This window comes from Carcharhinus amblyrhynchos, chromosome 12 (assembly GCF_965287045.1).
Source record: "Carcharhinus amblyrhynchos chromosome 12, sCarAmb.v2.hapA, whole genome shotgun sequence".
In the NCBI taxonomy this organism is placed as follows: domain Eukaryota; kingdom Metazoa; phylum Chordata; class Chondrichthyes; order Carcharhiniformes; family Carcharhinidae; genus Carcharhinus; species Carcharhinus amblyrhynchos.
Window position 1 is genome coordinate 52,106,215 of NC_137335.1, and position 21,973 is coordinate 52,128,187.

Below are 21,973 nucleotides of genomic sequence, written 5' to 3' on the forward strand. Positions count from 1 at the left end.
CTGTATTAACAGTGAGCGCTGACAGTCTTACTCTTACCAGTACAGCAAAAACTAATCATTGAATTGAGAAATATAGTGTAAATCAAATAATGTTCAGTGTTGCTCTGTCAGCCCGTGGCAGAGGAATAAAGCATCTCATTGATGGTTAAATAGTTAGAATGAGGTGGGTGTTCAATTTGGTACTTCCCAGAGGAAACTTGTGCACCGCCCCTGGGAGGGACTGGTGGTCCAGCTCATCACTTTGTTCACTACCAGGATGACCTGGCAACAGGTGCAGAAAAGACATTACACTGAAAAGGGACTGACAAACAAACGGTCCTCAATCTCACCACATATTTCAAGAACGGTCCAAAGATTACTGTTGCGAGGTTTTTGCCTGTTCTACATGATATACTGGTGGGGTTGTTCGCCGTGGGCGCAAACCCTGTTATGGCTGGAAACTCGTGTGACAGGCCCATGACTGGACCTGTGCCAGGGAATCTCAGAATGAGAGCTTCCCTGCGCCCCTCTCCCACCAGCAATGTAATCAGGTTCATGCCAAAAAAGGACATGAATCTGGTTTGAATAAATTTAAACTAATTAACATCTGATTAAACAGCTTAATGACGTACCTTCCAGGAATGTCAAATGTTCCCACAAACTGGTGTGATGTAATGCCAGCGGGCATCACTACTATTCTCCAGCAGTTGAAATGGGGGCATGGAGGCCAGTGTCACCCCCATGTGGTCAGAGACACAGTTGGGCAGTACCCCAGCACTGCCAATCTTCCCTTTAAAAATTGGCAGCCGATCTCTGCAGAGGCTGGATTTCCAGTGTCTTTAGGCCTAGTCCTTCGGGTATGATGGTGTAAAACATGCCTCCCTGCCTTCTTTTTGAGAAAGTTTCTGGAGAAGAACCTGCCACTTTCTCTGAGGAGAACAATGCCGTTTTTCTTTTAGAACCTGACATTTTGCAATTTCTTGAGAAATTTCTTCCTATCATAGAATCATATAAACATAACGTCTCCACAGTACAGGAGGAGGCCATTCGGCCTATCAAGTTTGCACCGACCACAATTCCACCTGGGCCCTATTCCTGTAACTCCACATATTTATCCTACTAATCCCCCTCACACTAGTGTCAATTTAGCATGGCCAATCAACCTAACCCGCATATCTTTGGAGTGTGGGAGGAAACTGGAGCACTCGGAGGAAACCCATGCAGACATGGGGAGAACACGCAAACTCCACACAAACAGTGTCCCGAGGCTGGAATTGAACCCAAGTCCCTGGCGCTATGAGGCAGCAGTGTTAACCATTGTGCTACCGTAATATGTTTGTTAATTCTCAAGCTTATCCATATCTCTGGAGGGCGCACTTTTCTGAATCTAATTTAGAATGACCACATCTTTCAACGTCATAATATTTAGAACAATTCAATTGCCTGACACCCCATGATTTAACAACAATCAGGTTGACAATGTTTTTAAAATTATTTGTGAAATTTATTTGAAAATTATTGAGCATGCAATAAAGGTACAATTCCATTGACTTGAGCAAGGAGCTCCAATAGGAGATCTAAAGCAAGCTGTTGGTGCGATGGTGGAACTGCGCATCCAGATTTTTCTCTGGGAATCCTCTGGGAAATGTTATCTAGCTTCCTGAGGATCATGTTATGATCCTAATAAAGACTGCTAACTTGTAAAAAGAGACTTTGGGGACGATCTTACCAAAAACATTCCAAGTGCCAAATGAGCGTAAAACCGGGAGAGAATCATGTACATTTTTTGGGTGAGCTGTCAGATACGATCTTATGCCACTTAGTGCAAAGAAAAGGCAAAGGGTGATTTATGCCAGTGGAGGGAGTGGACAGGGTCTATTCTCTGTGGGAAGCCAGCTGCTGACAGCTAGAGGGTACCATTGCTCATGCGCCAATCTTGCAGTGCACTAACTGTTCATAAGAGTGCACAGTTAATACACTGGGAGATATCTCACTCTCCCCCCACTTTCACCAAATCACATTCCCACCCCTGATCGTGCCCTCACCTGGTCACCCCTACAATTGCGGCACTCCCCTGCCAATCGTTGCTGCTGTCCTCCCCTCTCCAGCCGTTCACTGCCCCATTCCCCCCAGCTGATCGCCACCCCCATCCGTGTTCCCCCACCAGTTGCTACCCCATCTCCTCCTGACCGATCACTGCCCCAGTGATGCCCGATTGCAGAGTGCACAGCCAGTCACCTCCCCGAGGCCTCATCCCCTAAACTATAGAAAATATATGTCCCTTAACTTCCTAAAATGACCAAAAGCCCCATGCCACATTTATAACTTGCACTGTAACCTCAGCAGAATTGTAATGTTTGCAGGAACCAAGTTCAAAGTTGCTGTCAATGCCTAATAGGCTTACTTCTCTCTGTTTCACTGAGTGCCTGTCAAAAGTTGTTTCCCACAGTCTTGAGAATTCCCAAACCAAAGCCAACGCTGATGACTCCTTTTCTTGACCATGCCAGGGCAAATCCGCCAGTGTCCTTAAATTTCCATCGATCATGTCTCTTCAATGAGAAAGTAAGCTTTCGTATGCATTCTGCCAGCTATTTAACAGAAACCAGCCTTTCCACTGCTCTTCAGTACAGCTGCTGTATTCCTGTCTCACCCTTGGGGACTCACTTTCTCTTTCTAATTCTCGATTAGGGCTTTCTGGGCTGGATTTTGAGCCCGCAGTCTCCATCTGTGAGATCACTGGTGGGGGCTCAAGTTCCAGCAAAACCTGGAAATCGTCAGTGAGATTACAATCTCCAATTTTTGCCACCCCACGCTGGTGATGTAATGGACACAAACCTTATTTCAATACATTTTAATATATTTAAATCTACTTAAACACCCGACTTGCCAGATTCTCCCCACTCATGAGATTTTCATACAGGCTCACACATACATGAACCTGTCAAGGGACTCCCCCACCTCCTCCCACTCCCCCCCCACCCCCCGACCCCCAGGAATGCAAAGGTCAGACAGGGAAATGGCCAGGCAGTTTTATGGTAAAAAAGCAAATTACTACGGATGCTGGAATCTGAAACCAAAAGAGAAAATACTGGAAAATCTCAGCAGGTCTGGTAGCATCTGTAAAGAGAGAAAAGAGCTGATGTTTTGAGTCCAGATGACCCTTTGTCAATGCCTCCTGGCTCTGCCCACTGGCACTGGTTGGCAGCGTCAGACAGTGTGTTCTAAGGGGAGACTCACATGTGGGGATGCATCTATTTGTGGTGGAGGGGTGAGCAGACACAGAGAGCAATGAGGACACTGGCAATGATCGGGGGGGGAGAGTCAGAATGTGGGAGTGTGGGATGGGGAGGCAACAGATAACCCCCAATGTTGGAGCTAGCTTTCTAAAGGGCCCCTGGCTGAAAGAGTCCTCGCCCTGCCAGAGTGATGGTGAAAACCTCACCCACTCTTTTTTTTCAGTTAAAGGGATAAAATCTGGAGCGAAAACTCGCCAGTGGAGCTGTAGGGTTCCACATCCATTTTCTCACCATAACTGATACTTTGTCAAATTCTTGTAAGATCACCGCCCCCCTTTTCAATTGTGGCACCCCCTGCCGATCTTTGCTGCCGTCCTCATCCTCCTGCCCGATCGTCGCACCCATTCCCCCCCAGCCGATCGCCACTACCAACCCTGTCCCCTCTCCCCCACCAGTTGCCACCCTGTCCGTTCCCCCCCACCAGTTGCCACCCTGTCCGCTCCCGAATGATCGCCACCCTGCCACCCCTCTGAATCAAACTGCTTGGAAATTTGTAGTTGGGCAATTGGAAGACCAGGTGCTCTTTCCCTTGTCTTCAGATGTGAAAACTGGCACACTGGGTTCAATAGGAATTGACCTGGATCCCTGGTCCACATAGTAAACATGTCACCACGGCCTATCACCAGGCCGAACTAGCAGGAAATCACCTGACCTTCTCCATTCTCCATTTTACCTTCAATTAACAGAGGCAATTTAAAACATAACCATTTTATAAAACTTTACATTTGTACCAAGTTGGAAATGTTAATCATACCAGTGGTGTTGTTGGCTGGTACGTGATGAAAAGAAAAGAAGTAAGGAAAAAGAGAAACAAATTACAATACAGTGCAGAATAAAATATCAAAGCAAATTACTGTGGATGCTGGAAGCTGAAACAGAAACAAAAAGTGCTGGAAAACCTCAGCAGTTGTGACAGCTTCTGTGGGGAGAGGATAGAGCCAACATTTCGAATCTAGGTGAACCTTTGTCAGAGCTTTGTCAGCACTCTGATAAAAGGTCACCTAGACTCGAAACATTGGCTCTATTCTCTCCCACAGATGATGTCAGACCTGCTGAGATTTTCCAGAATAAAATATGTTTAACTTAAAAGAAATAATACAAGGAATATTACACGAAAAGTTTGAGAAAATCTACTCCAGCTCGTGACCCAGTACCGGACATTTTCTAATGACACAATCAGATGACATTCCACGTATAGCCCTAAACGTCAGAAAACAGGGCTGAGAGGCACAGCCCTGTGTACAATTTTCTGGCCTTCAATGAGGCTTGCATCACTGAGAAACCAGGGCCTTGTGTTCCATGAAGGACTGAATGGTTTGTTTTTTGTGCTGTAACATTCCATAACTACAGCCTCACCAAACAGTGAAAATATGCCATCACTGTAGAACATGATATGGATTTGATTTACGGCAGTGATGTTGCATGTCACTAATTAACAGACCTGCTCACGTTTCAAAAATTCAGGCAGACACCTTTTGCCAGTTAATTCACATCTGGAATTGAACAGCTGAAGCAGTTGGCTATTGCCTTCTGATGTCAACTGCTTTCACTATTTATTGCTTTTTGTCCTGATAATACCGATTGAATACAGTTCTTTGTGCACTGACAGATGGCTTAGCCAAAATATAATAAAACATATTGCAACTGTAATTTCCTTGCAGAATCATCACACTATTTACCACGGGCTCAGAAGTGACCTCTTGTGTGCAATAATGGCCTCAGACTTCAACTGGTGACATTAGAGTATAATGATTGCTACTGCAGTAACCTTGAGGGAAGTATCACTGCATCACAACAAACCATAAATTGTCTTTTAATGAATAAGAAGCATGTCATGTTGGTGAGCAGCGAATGGAAACAGATTGTTTGTGTGTCCTGACCAGGGAAACTATTGGTAACAGGCATTGACTGAAACTCATGGTGACACAATTTATTAACTGACACGTGCTTAATAATGAAATCTGAAGATGACTCTGGTCACTGCTTGTATGAACACTGAGGAAAAAGCACCTCTATCAAGAAAGGAACACGGTATTTATGTTTTTATAAAATAAAACATTTGGAGGAGTAGTTGTTTGGGAAACATATTAATAAAAATAATTTTCCAAAGCTGGTTCCAAACACCGAAGGACCAAATATCCCTGCACGACTTACAAAATTCACCCGCTCTTAACTACTTATTTTACTCATTCATGGCATGTCAATATCGCTGGCTAGGCCAGCATTTATTACTCATTCTCGAGGGCATTTAACAGTCAACCACATCGCTGTGGCTCTAGAGTGACATGTAGGCCAGACCAGGCAAGAGCAGCAGATTTCCTTCCCTAAAGGACATTAGCAAAGCAGCTGGGTTTTTACAACAATTGGCAGTGGTTTCATGGCCATCATTAGACTTTTAATTCCAGATTTTTATTGAATTCAAATTTCACCATCTGCTATGGTGGGGTTCGAATTCGGGTGCCTGGAGGAGTACCTGGGTCCCTGGATTAGTACTTCAGCGACATTATTACTGCACCACCACTTTCTCTAAAACCCTTTACCCCTAAAACAAACAATTTTCATCTACGAGCTTTGATATCATTGAGCAATATTTGTCAGTGATCATAGGCATGGGAAGTGTGTTTCTTCCAAACAATGCCAAACTGCTTTTTACTATACTGTTATATTATGGCATTTGGACTACTATTGTCATTGAATTCAATCTTTCTACTCAGAATACAGAAAAAATAAGGTCCATATTACTATTTGCCTTTGCAATTGATTGGCTTTGAATCAGATTTCATGCCAACATCAGAATCTATCCAGCTTTTGGTCTACCGATTCATCCAACTATCCATCAAAAATGTTTGCTTTTAGCACTGACTCCAATTTCCATTTTAATTTTCTTGCACCCAGTGGTGCACTAATGCTGACTTTTGTTTTGTTCCGTAGCTAGTAATTCCCAGGATAGGTTCTAGTTTGTTGTCAGGGGCTTATATCTTGAGGGGCGCTGCTCCACATCAAGCAGAGTGGGGGGCGGGGGGAGGCAGGGGTGCAGGTTAGTGTGTTTAATACACTAACTGCAAGTGGATAGGGGAGAAAGGAGTTTCTATCACACTCTCTCCCTAATCCACAAAGGACAACATACAAAAATAGTATCTCTCCTTTCTTCCTGCTCTTTGAATTTGTTTTTAAGTCAGGCTACCCACTCACAGTTGTGTGGCTTGGGCAGCATATTATCTGGGTCAATTGGTTTGATATCAAACCCAACTGAGCCTTGATTAATTATTTAAATATAGTGAATGGGCTGCTGATTTTGGACTATCCCCAGTGTTATGGGGTGAGTTTGTGGGTGGGTGTGAAGATGGTGGGGTGGGCACCTGCCCTATTTGACATGCTCATCAAAAGCATGCCTGATGAGCATGTCAAATGTAGCCTTGTATGCACATAATGGATATGACTAGACCCTATTAACCTTCCATTGTACTAAGATAGCTGCCTTCATCTAAATCTGACTGGGTGATTCTAAAGATATCAAATGACAAACGGGATGATTAGAATCAACATATACACTATGCTTTGTTTGGGAGAAAGGACTTCGAACTTATGGAAGCCATATGATGAAGGAACCATTTTGTCGTTGGTTTTTAAAACCAGCAAGAATCCATTGTAGAAGGGAGTTCCATCAAGATCCATTGAACTAGCTGCAAGATACCCAAGTAGTCAAGATAATAAACAGCATTATCTTGAAGGTGGAAGATCCTATCAGAGAGAGACGGACTCTCAAAACTGTTTCAGTTAAGTTCACTCGACAACTCACCTCCCAGAAATTCAACTACAAGAAACCTCACAGCTTACTAAGAATCCTCCATTTTACCAGATCTTCACTTCAAAAAAAAGCACTAATTTCATTCAAGGAACTATAAGGCAACCATGAAAAGATGAGATATTCATAAGCAGTATATTACCTTCATCTGTACCCAGCCTGTGTATGTGTGAGAGTATGTGATGATTGAATCACTGCATCAAATTTTGGGGTAAATGTGTAATAATAAATAACCTTCTTTATGTTTAAACTCACAAATGCTTTCTGCTGGGATGATTTAATTGGGACACTCACTCAGAGTAAGAAAAAACTCACCACTTACATATAAAAAAATACTGCCCACAACCAGTAAAAGAAAATATGTGAATTCTGTCCATGACACATTCTAAACTCGTTCTCCCTTTCACTACCTCTTCCCCTGTAAAGGCAACATATAAATGGAGATTGTCGATCAATTACTATAATCTAAAGCAACGTGACAGTAGAAGCAGTTCCAATGAATTTGGATTAGGGACAATAGTATTGTATTCAGGTCCATTTTAAAATAGTACATTATCTAAACCATCCAAATATTAGGCTCCGTGGCCCAGCATTGTTCTCCCTACCTGATCTTGGGGATCGTGCACTGGATGTGATGGGGCAATGTACTGGCTCTGTGACTGACAAAAATCTGACAGGTTTCAGAGAAACATGCTAACTTGAAGATTATCTGCAAAAAGATTAATTACACTGTCACCTATACAATGAAATGCACTTAAACGGGAACTTGTCTTATGCATCAGCTTTGTCTTGATGATGATCATAGGATCGATAGTTGCTATTTGGCCCATCGAGCTTTATCCACCATTGAGAAAGATCATGGTTGATCTGATTGTGGCCTTAACACCACTTTCCTGCCTGCCCCTGATAACTCTCAAATTCCTTTTCAATTAAAAATCTAACTAACTCAGCCTCCAATATATTAAATGACCCAACACCCACTGCTCTCTGTGGAAGAGAATTAAAAAGACTAACAATTTTCTGAGAAGAAATTCCTCCTCGGTTCCATATTCAAAGGGAATCCCCGTATTTTTAAACTATGCCCCCTTGTTCTAGATTCCTTCATGACAAAAAACAGCTCCCTCAGAACCTTATAGCCGGAATTCTCTGGCTGTGCACGCAGGCGGGATTCTTTGGTCCTGCCGGCAGCAGGACTGAAGGGGTGATGTGTGATGACATCAGTGGGAATTCCCATTGATAAGGGTGGGAACAGACTGCTACCAAATAACGCGCCACCTCCCACCAACGGAAACAACGGCTGGGAAGCCAAAGAATCTCACTCTAATGTTTCAAGAAGATCACCTCTCATCTTTCTCAACTCTAATGAGTATAGGCGTAACTTGCTCAATCTTTCCCCATAAGTCAACCCTTCATTCCAGGGATCAGCTGAGTGAACCTTCTCTGAACCGTTTCCAATGCAAATTTCTCCTCCTTAAGTCCAGAAGACAAAACCACACATAGCACTTCAGTTGTGGTCTCATTGGTCGCCATCAGTCAATGGGAATCAGCAGCTCACTGGAAGATGGAGTGAAATGTTGGGGAGAAGCAACTGCTAGGGATGAAGGGTAGTTACTGACACTAAGTTAAATCACAAGGAGGAAGATTCAGGAAGGTCTCACACGAGGCTGGGAGGAGAAGCAGAGAAGCCCAAGGCATGGGAGTTCTACACTTTTCTTGTGAGGCACAGAGGAGGGCTTTTACTTTGGAACCCACAAGGAAAGTCAAAAAAAAAGCAAAGCAATCTTTTTTTTTTGTTCCCCTCTTGAACTCTTTTTTCTGCCAACCAAGGTAACAACAAAACATTCCCATACATGCCTGATGATATCCTTGGAATCTGGTTGGGTTCTTTGAAGAAAGATCCAGCTAATTTTCAGTGCTGGGGAAAGCAGGTTATTGTCAAAACCCAGAAAGAGCTCATGGGCATATGTCCTGCGTTCAATCTTAACAATCTTAAAAGCCTAGCTTTTACCAGGGATGGAGGGATAAACTGTTCCTGAAACGACCACCGAGAAGGGTGAGAAATGCTGTACTCTCATGGACAGGATGATGAGGCATTCTGCAAATATAGAGTCTGGATGAAATTAAGATAAATGCGCACTTAATTTGCTTTCTCTTCCTGTCAATGCAGGATCAATAAAGGAAACAGTGTACGTGCTTACCAGTGTGTCATCACTTCGGGTCCAACTGCGAGCAAAGAGCCTGTACAAGCTGATAATTCCATTTGGTTGGGCAGGTGGAGTGATGTTTACTGCAGCAGAGGTTGCATGCACTGAAAGAAAGCTGGGTGGATACAAGCCTTCAGGAGGAGCTTGTCCGGTTCTTGAGCGAGTCCATGCACTTGATGAGTTTCCTGCAGAATTCACTGAGCTTACCTGCAGTTAAGAATCACAACTTAAAAAGAAAGCACCACATAATGAATGGTATTGTCCTAGCTTGAGTAAACTATCTGCTTTATAACACGAAGAAAGGCTAATGAAGACCAACAGGGAAAAATTGGACCTTGTTTCACCTATTTTTTTTTGGCACATTGATGTTGAAAACTGTACCGGTGCCATTGCCTGCTCTCACCTAGGACTGGAAAACTTAATTAACTTTGCTGTCAATCTCCAATCTTCTCTCACTTTCAAATGGCCCATCTCCAATATTTCCTCAAATTCGCTATCTCCATTTTGGGGATAGGCTGTCCACTAATATTCAGTATAAGCCCTAGTGCTGTGAGGCAGCAGTGTTAATGACTGTGCCACAATGATGCCCCTTGTCTTGTTTTCATTTTCCACCCCACCAGAGTCCAATTCAAAGGATCATCTTCCCCCTTTTGTATCACCTCCAACATGATGCTACCATCGAGCACATTTCATCTTCCCCAACCAGCATTCCAAAGGGAATATTCCCTCTGCGACACTCTGGTTCAATCCTCAATCACTCCCAACAACCTTCTCAGCAATCATAGGAGGCGTAATAACAATGTCCTTTTACCTCCTCCCTCCTAACTATCCAAGGCCCCAAACACTCCTTCCCAGTGGAGGGGGAGATTGTCGGGCCAGTGTTTGACTGTTTCGGCTTGAATAACATTGCTGTAAAATATCTTTTAACCACTTTTTGATGTTGTAGGTATTTTTAATGCCGTTATAATTGGGCACAGTTGCTGTTGTCACTGATGTTCTGCTGGGTTGACCATTTGGGTTGGAGGATGAGGAATAGCAACACTGGCAAGGGAGGGTACACAGAGCTCTCTTGTGCAGTTACAGAAGAGGGGTGCAAGACATAGTTCAGGAGACCCAAAGCATTGGGCGGGATTTTACGACCTTGCTCGAGCGAGATCAGAAATTCCTGCCCAAGCTCAATGGATATTTCTGTTGTCTGCCTTTGCTCGCTCCAACTCTGTGGCAGGTGGGGTGGTAGAATTCCAGTGATCATGTGACTGCTGGAGCTTTTCTTAAAAATTGTTTCATGGAATGCAGGCGTAGTAGGCAAGGTTTGCTATCCATCCCTAATTGCCCTTGAATTGAGTGGCTTGCTCCATCGTTTCAGAGGCCAGTTACAAGTAAACAATGTTGTTGCGGGTCTGGAGTCACATTTAGGCCAGGCCAGATGAGGATGGCAGATTTCCTTTAAGAAAGGGCATTAGTGAATTAGATGGGTTTTGCAGCAAAAAAGACAATGATAGTTGTCATGGTCAGCATCACTGAGACTAGTTTTATAATTCCAGATTTATTAATTGAATTCAAATTTCAACAGCTGCCATGGAGTAGTTTGAATACATATCCTCAGAGCATTGGGATTACTAGTCCAGTGACGTAACCATTATGCCATCATTTCTCCTTCAGGTAACTGACTGCCACACCTGAACCACACACCGAGAAGCAGTGCATCAGGTGCCTTCTCTTCAGGAATGAAGCAATCATAGAATTGTGTCACCTGTTGCAAAACCAACTGAAGGCCCACGTGAGGCCATGGGCAGTCCAGGTGGAAGAGAGAAAGTCATGAACTCATGCAGCTCTCTCAGTACAGTGGCCCCGAATTTCTACACCACTGGTTCATTCCCAGCTGCAACACATGACATAAACGATATAACCCAGTTTGCAGTCCACTGCTGCACTCGGGATGGACTCCAGGAAGAGCGTTTCATCTCTTTCTTCATGAAGCATGAGTGCAAGCAACAATGGATTGCATGCAAATAATCTTGCATCAGGATCTATACATGTCAGTGAGCAGAGCAGGATTCCACTCCCTCAATCTGCTTGTCACTCAAGCCCAGTTTCTTGAAAGTAGTCACATCACTTTTATTCAGCTACAGCCCTTAAGGCCATCTCGCTTCCACTTGGACTATCCAGTGTCAGGCCGATTGCTTGCTGATAGGTGATGCAATGCTTTCTCTATTCTTTTCTTGTAATGTGTAAGCAATTTACATAACAGCGCGGATCCCTTTAAGTTTTTTTGTGCACCTTGCAGGAACTGTCCAGCTAGGGCACAGGGATTAAATCTGTTTACATTGCTGAACTTGTGTGTGGCCTGCAGGGGGACTTTCAGGTTGCTGCTTGGCTTAACAGCTTAAAGGGAACACTGATAGTATCTCCGCTACACAGAACTTATAGCTCCTGTTAGTAAGTATCTAGGGCAGAGAACCTGATCAACATTAAAATCAGAGTGATTCATCTATTAGAGCTCTGTTGGGTATACCACCAACCTTCTGAAATAGAGGGTTCCCTTCTTAGGCTATTCTGATGGATTTCTGCTGTAAAACCAGACTGAGGCATCAAATAGGTGATCATCTACTGCATGCTCGATAACTTTGCCCTCTAAGTGTGCCAGCAAATAACTGAGTAAAGGTTTACAAACAGAATTCCTCCAAAAGCACCAACAGTTCCTTCTCTCTTCTCACCAAGGTCCATACGCCCATTACATACTGCCCTAAAAGTATATCCTTTATTAAGTTTTATACCATCAGTACTGTGAAAGTTAAATGGAGAAGGAAGACAAGCTATCACAAGATCAGCAATGTAAGCAGATTTAATCCCTGTGCCCTAGCTGGACAGAATCAATCAACAGGAAGTGGCAATGGGCTGGCATTTAAGTTGAAATGTTGGCGAGCAAGCTATGGTTGCTGGTGCTCTCTTCAATTGCCAGGAGGGATACTCAGGAGGGTCTATAATGAGAATGGCCGGCCTGAGGTCAGGAAGGCTCAAACTTTCCTTGTGAGGCTCAGAGGGGTCCTCCCACCCCTGGCTCCATAGAAAAGTCAAAATAATTATTTTTGGGTCTTTTCTAGCTCCAACTCCTCTTTCTACTAGTTTTGTTTGGCAAGATAACAAAACAAAACATTTCCCAGGTTGGCCTTTGGTTAAAATAGCAGTCAGGTCCTGATGATATAGTCAGAGCTCAATCTGCTTATTAAACAAAGGATCCCACTGGTTTTCAGTGCTCAGAAGTTTAGGTTAATAGAAGATTAAATATACAACAATAGCTTATCTTTAATGTCATATATTACAAAGAATTAGACAACTAAAAACCTCCATGGTGCAAAACCTTGATGCCTGATTTCTGTTGAATTTTGCCTAGTCTTCTGTCCTATGAAATGATGTTGGCCAGGGTTTGGCAGTTGGAAAGCTGCTAAACATTCACGGAGGCACTTGAGACATCCTTAGTTGGCAATGTCGAGAAGATCTGGATGCAGAGGGTCTGGTTGCAGACTGTTGCATAATTGCCTGGCACCAGAAAGATCACTGGTTAAGAGATTTGAGGGATATAGCAGGCATTGTGCCATGCTGAGAAGGGGCAAAGTATGCCTCTTGCATGATGCCACTGCCATTTCCATTTGAGAAAACTTCAGCACCCCAACGCCTTGCTCCGTCCGAGACCAGAATGTATGATTCTCATGAGGCCGCAAAGCCATTTTCCATAATCTGCCTCATAGCTTAGATACAGTAAGAAGTCTCACAACACCGGGTTAAAGTCCAACAGATTTATTTGGTAGCGAGACACTTTGTGTCTTTATATGCCCTGTTTGTGAACTAAAATCCCATTCACCTGACGAAGGAGCAGCGTTCTGAAAACATGGCTTTTGCTATCAAATAAACCTATTGGTCTTTAACCTGGTGTTGTGAGGCTTCTTACTGTGTTTACCCCAGTCCAACGCCGGCATCTCCATATCATAGCTTGGATGCCAGAGGAGATTGGCAGCATTTGAGTTCCTAGTGAAGCTGTCAGAGCTTCCAGCAGAGGCTCCATCACTGCAGGATATCCTGCAGCTGATTTAATGCTCCCTGGTTAAGTACACCAGGATCCTAATAGGACCTCATCCTCTGGGGAACTGGCATGACAATCCAATGCAAATAGCAGCCTCAGCTCTCATTCTCTGTGCCTCAAAGTACGTATCTGTAACCTTTGCAGCAGGGCTACAGTGGGAGCTCTTGCTCTCCTTTAAGCTGCCGTATGAGTAGAAGAAGTTGGAGTGAAGTGTGTTGCACTGATTGGAAAAAATGAAGGGTAGCTTGGTTGGAAAGCCTTGTGCGTATTGGAATTGCAGCTGGTGCAGAGTTAGAGAGAGCAATACAAGATATATGAAACATAGAGACTAGAAGCAGGGGTAGGCCATCGGTCCTTTGAACCTGCTCCATCATGCATTTTGATCATGGTTGATCATCAAATTTAATATCCTGATCCCTCTTCCCCCTATATCCCTTGATCCCTTTAGCCCCTAGAGCTATAGCTAATTTCTTCTTGAAATCAGACAATGTTGTGGCCTCGTTTACATTCTGTGGTTGTGAATTCCAACATTCACCACCCTCTGGGTGAAGAAATTTCTCCTCACCTCAGTTCTAAAAGGTTTACCTGTTATTCTCAACTTATGTCCTTAGTTCTGGACTCTCTCTCCATTGGGAAAATTCTTTCTGAATCTACCCTGTCTAACCCTATTAGAATTTTATAAGTTTCTATGAGATCCCCTCTCACTCTTTTAAACTCCAGTGAATATAATCCTAACCAATTTTGTCTCTTCAAATGTGACAGACTTGCCATGCTAGGAATTAGCCTGATAAACCTTCGCTGTACTCTCTCTATAGCAAGGACATCCTTCCTCAGATAAGGACACCAAAACTGCACACGATACTCCAGATGTGGCCTCACCAATGCCCAATTAAAATTGCAGCAAAACATCCCTAGCCCTATGTTCAAATCCTCTTGCTATGAAGGCCAACATACCGCTTGCCTTCTTTACTGCTTGCTGTACCTGTGTATTTACTTTCAGCAACTGAAAGGACACCAAGCTCTCACTGAGTATCCACCTCGCTCAATTTACACCCATTCAAGTAACAATCGGTCTTCCTATTATTGCTACCAAAGTGGAAAATCTCACATTTATCCATATTATAATGCATCTGTCATGCAGATGCCCACACACTCACCTGTGCAAATCACACTGAAGCATCTCTGCATCTCCTCACAGCTCACCCTCCCACCCAACTCTGTATCAGTTGCAAATTTGGAGATAATTGGAGGTAAATTTGGAGGTACATTTAGTACCCTCTTCCAAATCATCAATATACAATGTGAACAGTTTGGGTCCTAGCACAGAGCCCTGCAGAACCACACTAGCCACTGGTTCCAATCAGAAAATGACCTATGTACGTCAACTCTTTGCTTCCTATCTGCTAACCAGCTTTCTATCCATCTCAATTACCTGCAATTCCATGTGTTTTAACTTCACATAGTAGTCTGTTATGTGAGAACTTGTCGAAAGGCTTCTGAAAGTCTAAATAAACCACATCCACTAGTTCTGCTCAGTTACATTCTCAAAGAATCCCAATAAATTCATCAAGCATGATTTTCCTTCTGCAAAACCATGCTGACTTTGTCTGATCATACCATTACCTTCCAAATGCTGAGTTATGAAATCATTGACAATGGACCCTAGCAACTTCCCCAGTATCAACAGTCAGAGTCTTATTTTTGCAACCCTGGTGAGATCATTAAACTTCTTCTGATATTAAAGCCAGGTTGTTGGGGCAGCATCCAGCATTGACATGGAAATGTGCCCACAAGGCACTGCCACTGCTGCTCCCAGCAAACCTGGCAGGATCAGGGAGAAATTCCTTCTTTTAATATGAATAGAAAGTGCCTGCACTTCTAAAGAGGAATCTGGGATCATTGTCCTACAAGGACATTGCAATCAGCAGTGGTGATTATTGTTGGAATGGGAGGGGGAGGTATTAGAAGGTGTTATATGTTTTGTGTGGCCGGTGTCTGGAATTATTAAGAGGGGCTTCAGACATAGTTATGAACAAAACGTATTTATTGAATTGAGAAACTTAGGTACAGGGGGTTTATGTAGCATGATGAATGCCCTGGGGCAGAGCCCCAGTTCTACATGTTTACTGCACGCTTCCAGAAGATTCTCCACAGAGAGGATTCCACCCTCTGGTGTGAACACTCACTCTCAGTTTCTATTCAAGTCACCTGACGCTCAATTGTTATACTACCTTAAAGAGACAGACACTACAGAAGGGAAGTGATATTTTTGAAAAATATGTTTCATCTTGAGGAGTTCACCCTCTGCTTGTCCAATGTCAATGGACTTGTTTGGGTGGGGAGAATGCTTTATTCCTTACAAGGCTATTAGGAAACGTTCATGCATTACCAGATACTGGAGTGTCTTGCCTCCATATTAATATGTAACCATTCTGTCGTAGACCTACTGCAGTTAAGGCTGTAGATCTATGGATCCAAGATGCTCATGACCTTACTCCTCCACCTGTACAGATATCTTTAATACCTTTCGCTGAGATGATAGTCACTTTTTGTCAAATATTCAATTTCTTTAAAAGCACTGTGTCCTGTCCCTTGCTAACTGGCTGTTACAGTCAGGTCACCATCAGCAATGACAGGTTTCAGTATGCCTTTAGAATTTTCAGAGGCAGAGATGTGATGAATAAGAAAATTAATAGCCACTGGTATTCAATTATTTCAACAAAATGCAGTACATGCAAGTGATATTAACCACAGCAGAATGAATACTAATTCAGCAGGGTCATGAGATTAATCCATTGAGATGTTAATGTAATGCAGACCTACACTGTGGGCTATCAGCTGGTGGTAAAAGGTTGCTCTGTGATCTACGTGCTGAGCTAATGAACATGCAGCTCGAATTTTACTCAACCAAATGGCAGTGTGTTAAGTTTATCGCTTTGGTTTATTATAACAATGGGATTTATGGCGTCGACGGATCTCTAACAGTTGGCAGATGTTTAACAAGAAGCATTGGGTTTCTACTCTATGCTGCCAGTTCATCAATTTGATTAAAGTTTAGCTTTACAATTCTCATATTAAAGTGCCATAAATTTAGGTTTTACTATCAAAAGGAAATTATTCTGGAATTTTCAATCATTTTCTGTTAAAGTTCTGAAGTCTGAGGAATATGCCTTACTCCAGCTGAAGAAGTGAGATGAATGAATTGGAACTGATGAGAGAGTATAAATAAACTGAGGAAGGCTCTACTGTTTTATTAAATGATGAATTGTATTATTCCAAAACATGGGGCAGAATTTCCCATCTCGCCCGCAGTGGGGATTGTAGCAGGCGGGACACAGACCATACAAAGATCTGTCAATCTCGGGTAGGATTTTGTGGCATTGTGGCGAGCATGGCTGGAAAATCTCACCCATGATATTTTGCAGTTTTGTAAATGCAGCAAGTTGGCGGTTAAAGGTTTTCTCCTTTACATATGTTTACACAAAATTCAAGGCAGGATAATGTGTGATGTTATCCCAGAAAATTAGTTAGCCACGATATTGGAGGGAAGCATGAATTATTCAAATTAAAGAAAATTCTAGTCAATTGTAAAACTGACAATGAGAAAGATTTAGACTTGGTTCTCCATCCTGACTCATACCTATCGTGTAGAATAATCAATTATTTTAAGTTTTCCTCCACGCTCCCATCAATTAGCTTTGATTGAGTGAGATTGATTTCCCTCTATATACTAGGTGAAGTATGCCTCTTTCAGGGGTACAATGTTGAGGAGAAGTTGCTGTGCCAGGTTTCTGTCTCATTTGTATTTAACAGACTATTAGTTGTGGACAAGTGCAGGCTGTTTAATATAAAGGACGCTGAGTGATATTGTGAAACGTAAACCATATTTCTTCATTTCCACTACCCACTGGCTGAATGCAGACTACCATCATTAGAAACAGTTCTTTGACTTCTAATATCCACAAGTGAAAATGTTGCCACTGTGAGAGCCAATGTCACCCATTGCTGGGCCTTAGCCTGCGCCATCTCTTGACCTCCATGGCTTGTTAATCTATGGGTGAGCTGATCTCATTAACACAATGACATTGCAAAAGCCAATATTAATCTCTCTTTGCATTTAATCAAAACCACGGTAATCTTATCCAATCAGGAAATAAATTTGCAGCAAAAGGCTGCACAGTATCATTCTGAACTTTGAGGAGAGAGAACAAACACTGAGGCTCAGACTCAAATTGCTTTGGAGCTGTCATTTGCTCTACAGGCAATTCCATGTTTTCAATGCCATGTGTAAGAACATTTGATAATGAAAGTTGTGAAGCTTGCCATCTCAGGACCATCAGGGCAACCCTCTGCTTTACCTCCGATAGTTCCCTTTCAATTCCTGCGCCCCCTCTTCCTTAATGAGCAGTGTCATTCCAGGGCCTCACCCTCTTCAAGGTCCACACCTCTCTGGATGATCATGATATGGGGGGGATGCAACAAACCTCTATAATGTGTGAGAATATTCCTGGGATCCACTGCAGAACCCCATCCAATCAATCAAGAAGGTCGAAGGTGGTCTTTATAGGCAGATGGCTTTTTTTATTATTTAATCTTTCATGTGGTGTGGACATTGTCTGTGGAGACCAACATTTGTTGTCCATCCCTAATTGCCCTTGAACTGAATGCCTTGCTCAGACATTTCAGAGGGCAGTTAAGAGTCAACCTCATTGCTGTGGATCTGCAGTCACATGTAGGTCAGATCAGGTATGACTGATGGATTTCCTTCCCTAAAGGGCATTGCTGAAACAGATGGGTTTTCATGACAATCAATAATAGTTTCATAGTCACCATTACTGAGATTAGCTTTCAATTCAAGACTTATTTTTATTAATTGAAGTTAAATTCTGCCAGCTGCTGTGGTGGGGTTTGATCCTTTGTCCTCAAAACATTAATCCGGATGACCAGTCCAGTGACATTACCACTATGTCACAGTCTCGCTTAATCATGCCTCTATGGCTCTGTCTCGAGGTCACTTAAAGATGTGAGCAACCATTTCTTCAAGGAAGCCATCCACAGAAAAAGGTGATGACATGAAGAGCTGTGGCAGCCTGGACTGCCAGAGGATGAAGGTGCCAGAGTAGACCAGGCACACATGTAGAAAGCACTTCTCATGATCATACACCAGCTGAACATTTCGGGGTTGAGAAATCTCACTGGCTGCTCAATCGGTGCCTTGATCACCATGTGGCTGCAGCTCGATGAGGCCCTGCAGCTAGGAACACAGGAACAGGAGGATGCCATTCAGCCCATCAAGCCTGCTCCGCTATTCAATACGACCCTGGCTGATTGGACATTTCAACGTCTTTTACATACGCTATCCCCATAGCTGCTTACATCATAGGGATGCAGGAGGTGAGTTGCACTATGCCTATGAAGCTCTATCAGTGCAAATTTTATATACTGCCTAGCTTTCACAGTGGGAACATCAGTGACCTGCAAGATACAATAGTATGTTGCTGCTTGAGAGACACCAACAAGGTCCACAACTGATTCTTGGAAGGAGCCAGAAGCGAAGACGTTCATATGCTTAGTGGCTTTGACAGTACTGGCAGGGCATGGCCATCAATGCTGCCAGGTTTGAGATCTTCTTCAGTGAGGACACAAATCTCAGTGACCAACTGTGTGGACAGATGCAGCCTCCTGTTGCACTGCTCTTCCAACATGTCCAGGTAGCTTCTTCTTTGGCGGCACACGCAGTATTGTGGATATGGTCTGCATGTCCTTCCTGCCCTTTGCCCCTCTCCTGTGTCCTCCTCACGCCCAGATTCTGCCCCTGCTCCTGAGGATGTCAATCCTCATCACCTTTTGTACCAATACCTGAGCAATCCCATTTCCATCTGTTGCCTTTCTCTCACTCATCTTCACTCTCAGTAGAATCACAGGATTTATACAGTGCAGGAGGAGGCCATTTGGCTCACTGAGTCTGCACAGGCTCTCTGAATGAGTGTTTTCCTTAATCCTGCTCCCTGGCCTTATCCCTGTAACCTTACACTTTGTTTCTTTTCGGACAGCCCACTCAACCTCACCTCATAACTCCACAATGCCAGGAAGGTTATGGCATCCTCCACTGCCTGAGTGCACACAGGTCGCTCACTTTGCAACTTCGACATACTTGCGTACCTATGGTTGAGTGTCACTTTCAGACATGGTCCCTTTAACGGACGCACCTAAGTTGATGGTGCAGGAGTGACCGGCTTCCCAATGTGGGTCCTTAATCAGTTAAAAAAAAGCTCATTCATAAGATTAATTGGTCTCTTTTTAAAATCCAACAAGTTGCTGGATCTCTTTTTCCTCTGTCCTGATCAAAATGGTTGGTGGCAGGAACAGTTATGTAAAATCAGTACACTGGTCGGCAGCACTAATAAGCGTGCCTGTTGCTCTCACCCTCGCCAGGACCTGAATATCCTGTCAGTAATGTAGAAGCAGATTACGCTTTGGGAATCTCTGTTCAACCTGTGTTTAGGGGTAGGATTATAATTGGAAAGTTAATCCCAATCTCATTTCAAAAATTGATAACATCAAAGAGAAATTAAGAGGTAAGGACTCAAAGTCTGGTTCAATTCCCAGCTTGGGTGACTGTCTGTGTGGCGTTTGCACATTCTCCCCGTGTCTGCGTGGATTTCCTCCAGGTGCGCTGGTTTCCTCCCACAGTCCGAAAGATATATTGGTTAGGTGCACTGACCATGCTAAACTCTTCCACTGGAGTGTGGCGACTAGGGGATTTTCACAGTAACTTAATTGCAGTGTTAATGCAAACATATTTGTGACACTAATGAAGAAACTTTAAATTTTCTTCTGTCTGTGGTTTATAAGTTGATATTTTTCTTTGTAATAGTCTGATGGAATAACCAAGCAAACGTGCACACATATCTCCCTTATAGCAGGTGACAGCTGTGCACAAAATACTGACCACAAACTGGATATAAATATTGAATGTTGTGCATGCTATGCAAAAAGTCAGCATTTATTCTCACAATATGCTTTAGAAGATGGTACAGGAAAATTAAATTTCAGCTTCATCAAGAAGTGACTAAACAAATGTACCATTCCGTAATCAAATTTATCAGAAACTATTTGTATAATTAAACATGATTACTGTCAAAGCTGGTATGGGTCAACATATGCATTTGTAAGTAATTTGTATCATGTCAGAGTGAATGGACAGTCTAGATGTATGAGCTTATAGGGTTAAATTAGGTTCAATAAAAGCCAATTACACAGTGATCAATCAGGATGATAGATCAAAACAGCTTTGAAAGGAGACCTGGTGAGTAATTTTCAGCAGGAGCACGTTCTTCCCTAACTTCTTTCAAACACGGAAAATGAGCAGAGCTCAGAATCAATCCTGAGTACAATGGATGGAGTTTATACCTGGTAATTCAATAGGAAATATCAAACACTTATTCGCCTTTTTGTATTCTTAGTTTTTAGTGTTTTCTGATGAATGAACAATGAGGCAAAGGAGTAGTATCACCAACTTTATAGTTTATCCACAAAATGTTGAAAGATTTATTTGACCCAATAGGGTGTAACTCAAATATACATAAACAATGTTTTTCTCCCTGCCACACTTTTCCAATAGTAAGTGATAGTCCCTTCCTCCAAATTTTGCAAATATCAGCTCATCCAAAGATCTGCTATCCATATCAATTCCTTCAAGTCCTGTTCATCCATCTCCTCACTGACCTGACTTATCTTGGTCCCTCAATCCCTCAAAACTAACATTCTCATTCTTGTATTCAAATCGTTCTCTAGCCTTGTTTGTTCCTCTCCTTGTAACTTTATCAAAGCCTACAACACACCCTCCTCAGTTCTCTATTTTACTGTCCCCAGCATCTTGTATATCCATCTTTCAGGACTGCTTGAGGCAAACAAGCAACAAGACAAGAGTTTAAAATATACTGAACTGGTTTCAAAGCTGGAGGAACCACAATCAAGTCACGTGGGCCACTATCCCAGACATTATTTTTCTCTTTCTCTCTCTCCCTGCCCCTGCCAATCACTACTTACCCCAAGCTAAACTTTCTTACTGCAACCACGATTGTGATTCGAGTCGTTACCCTACCAGATCCTAGTTTTTACCCTCCCCAGGCCTTGAATCTATCAGCCATGATCACCATTGGCCAATACCCCATCCTTCCTGACCGCAGACACTACTATACACCTTTTTACTCATTTTACTGCATGCCACCCCATATGGCTCCCATCCAGACCGCTCTCTCAGTCTCCTTTATGGGCCATGTTTGGCATTGCCAGTCTCCAGGACTTCCTCTCTGGCAAGGTTCCAGGGGATAATCTTACTAATAATGAGATGTGCTGCTCAGTGCTTTTTAAAAAAATTATTAGTATCACAAGTAGGCTTACATTAACACTGTATGAAGTTACTATGGAAATCCCCTAGCTGCCACACTCCAGCACCTGTTCGAGTACAGTTTGAGTGATTCACCAACTTCTTCACTCAAAGGGTGGTGAATCTCTGGAATTCTCTGCCCGTTGAAGTGGTGGAGGCTACCTCGCTAAATATATTTAAGACGGGGGTAGATAGGTTTTTGGTAGGCAAGGGGAT

At 43.0% G+C, this 21,973-nt stretch overlaps 1 protein-coding gene across 3 annotated transcripts in view; it reads right to left on the reverse strand.

Annotated features, from left to right (window-relative positions):
- The window catches only part of ush2a (Usher syndrome 2A (autosomal recessive, mild)), an 815,153-nt gene that overhangs the window by 27,797 nt on the left and 765,383 nt on the right, over positions 1–21,973 (reverse strand). For all 3 annotated transcript variants that reach the window (XM_080200528.1, XM_080200527.1, XM_080200526.1), the window contains one exon: positions 9,279–9,491. In XM_080200528.1, coding sequence (XP_080056654.1) covers positions 9,279–9,491 — 213 coding nt within the window. The remainder of the gene's footprint in view (positions 1–9,278; positions 9,492–21,973) is intronic.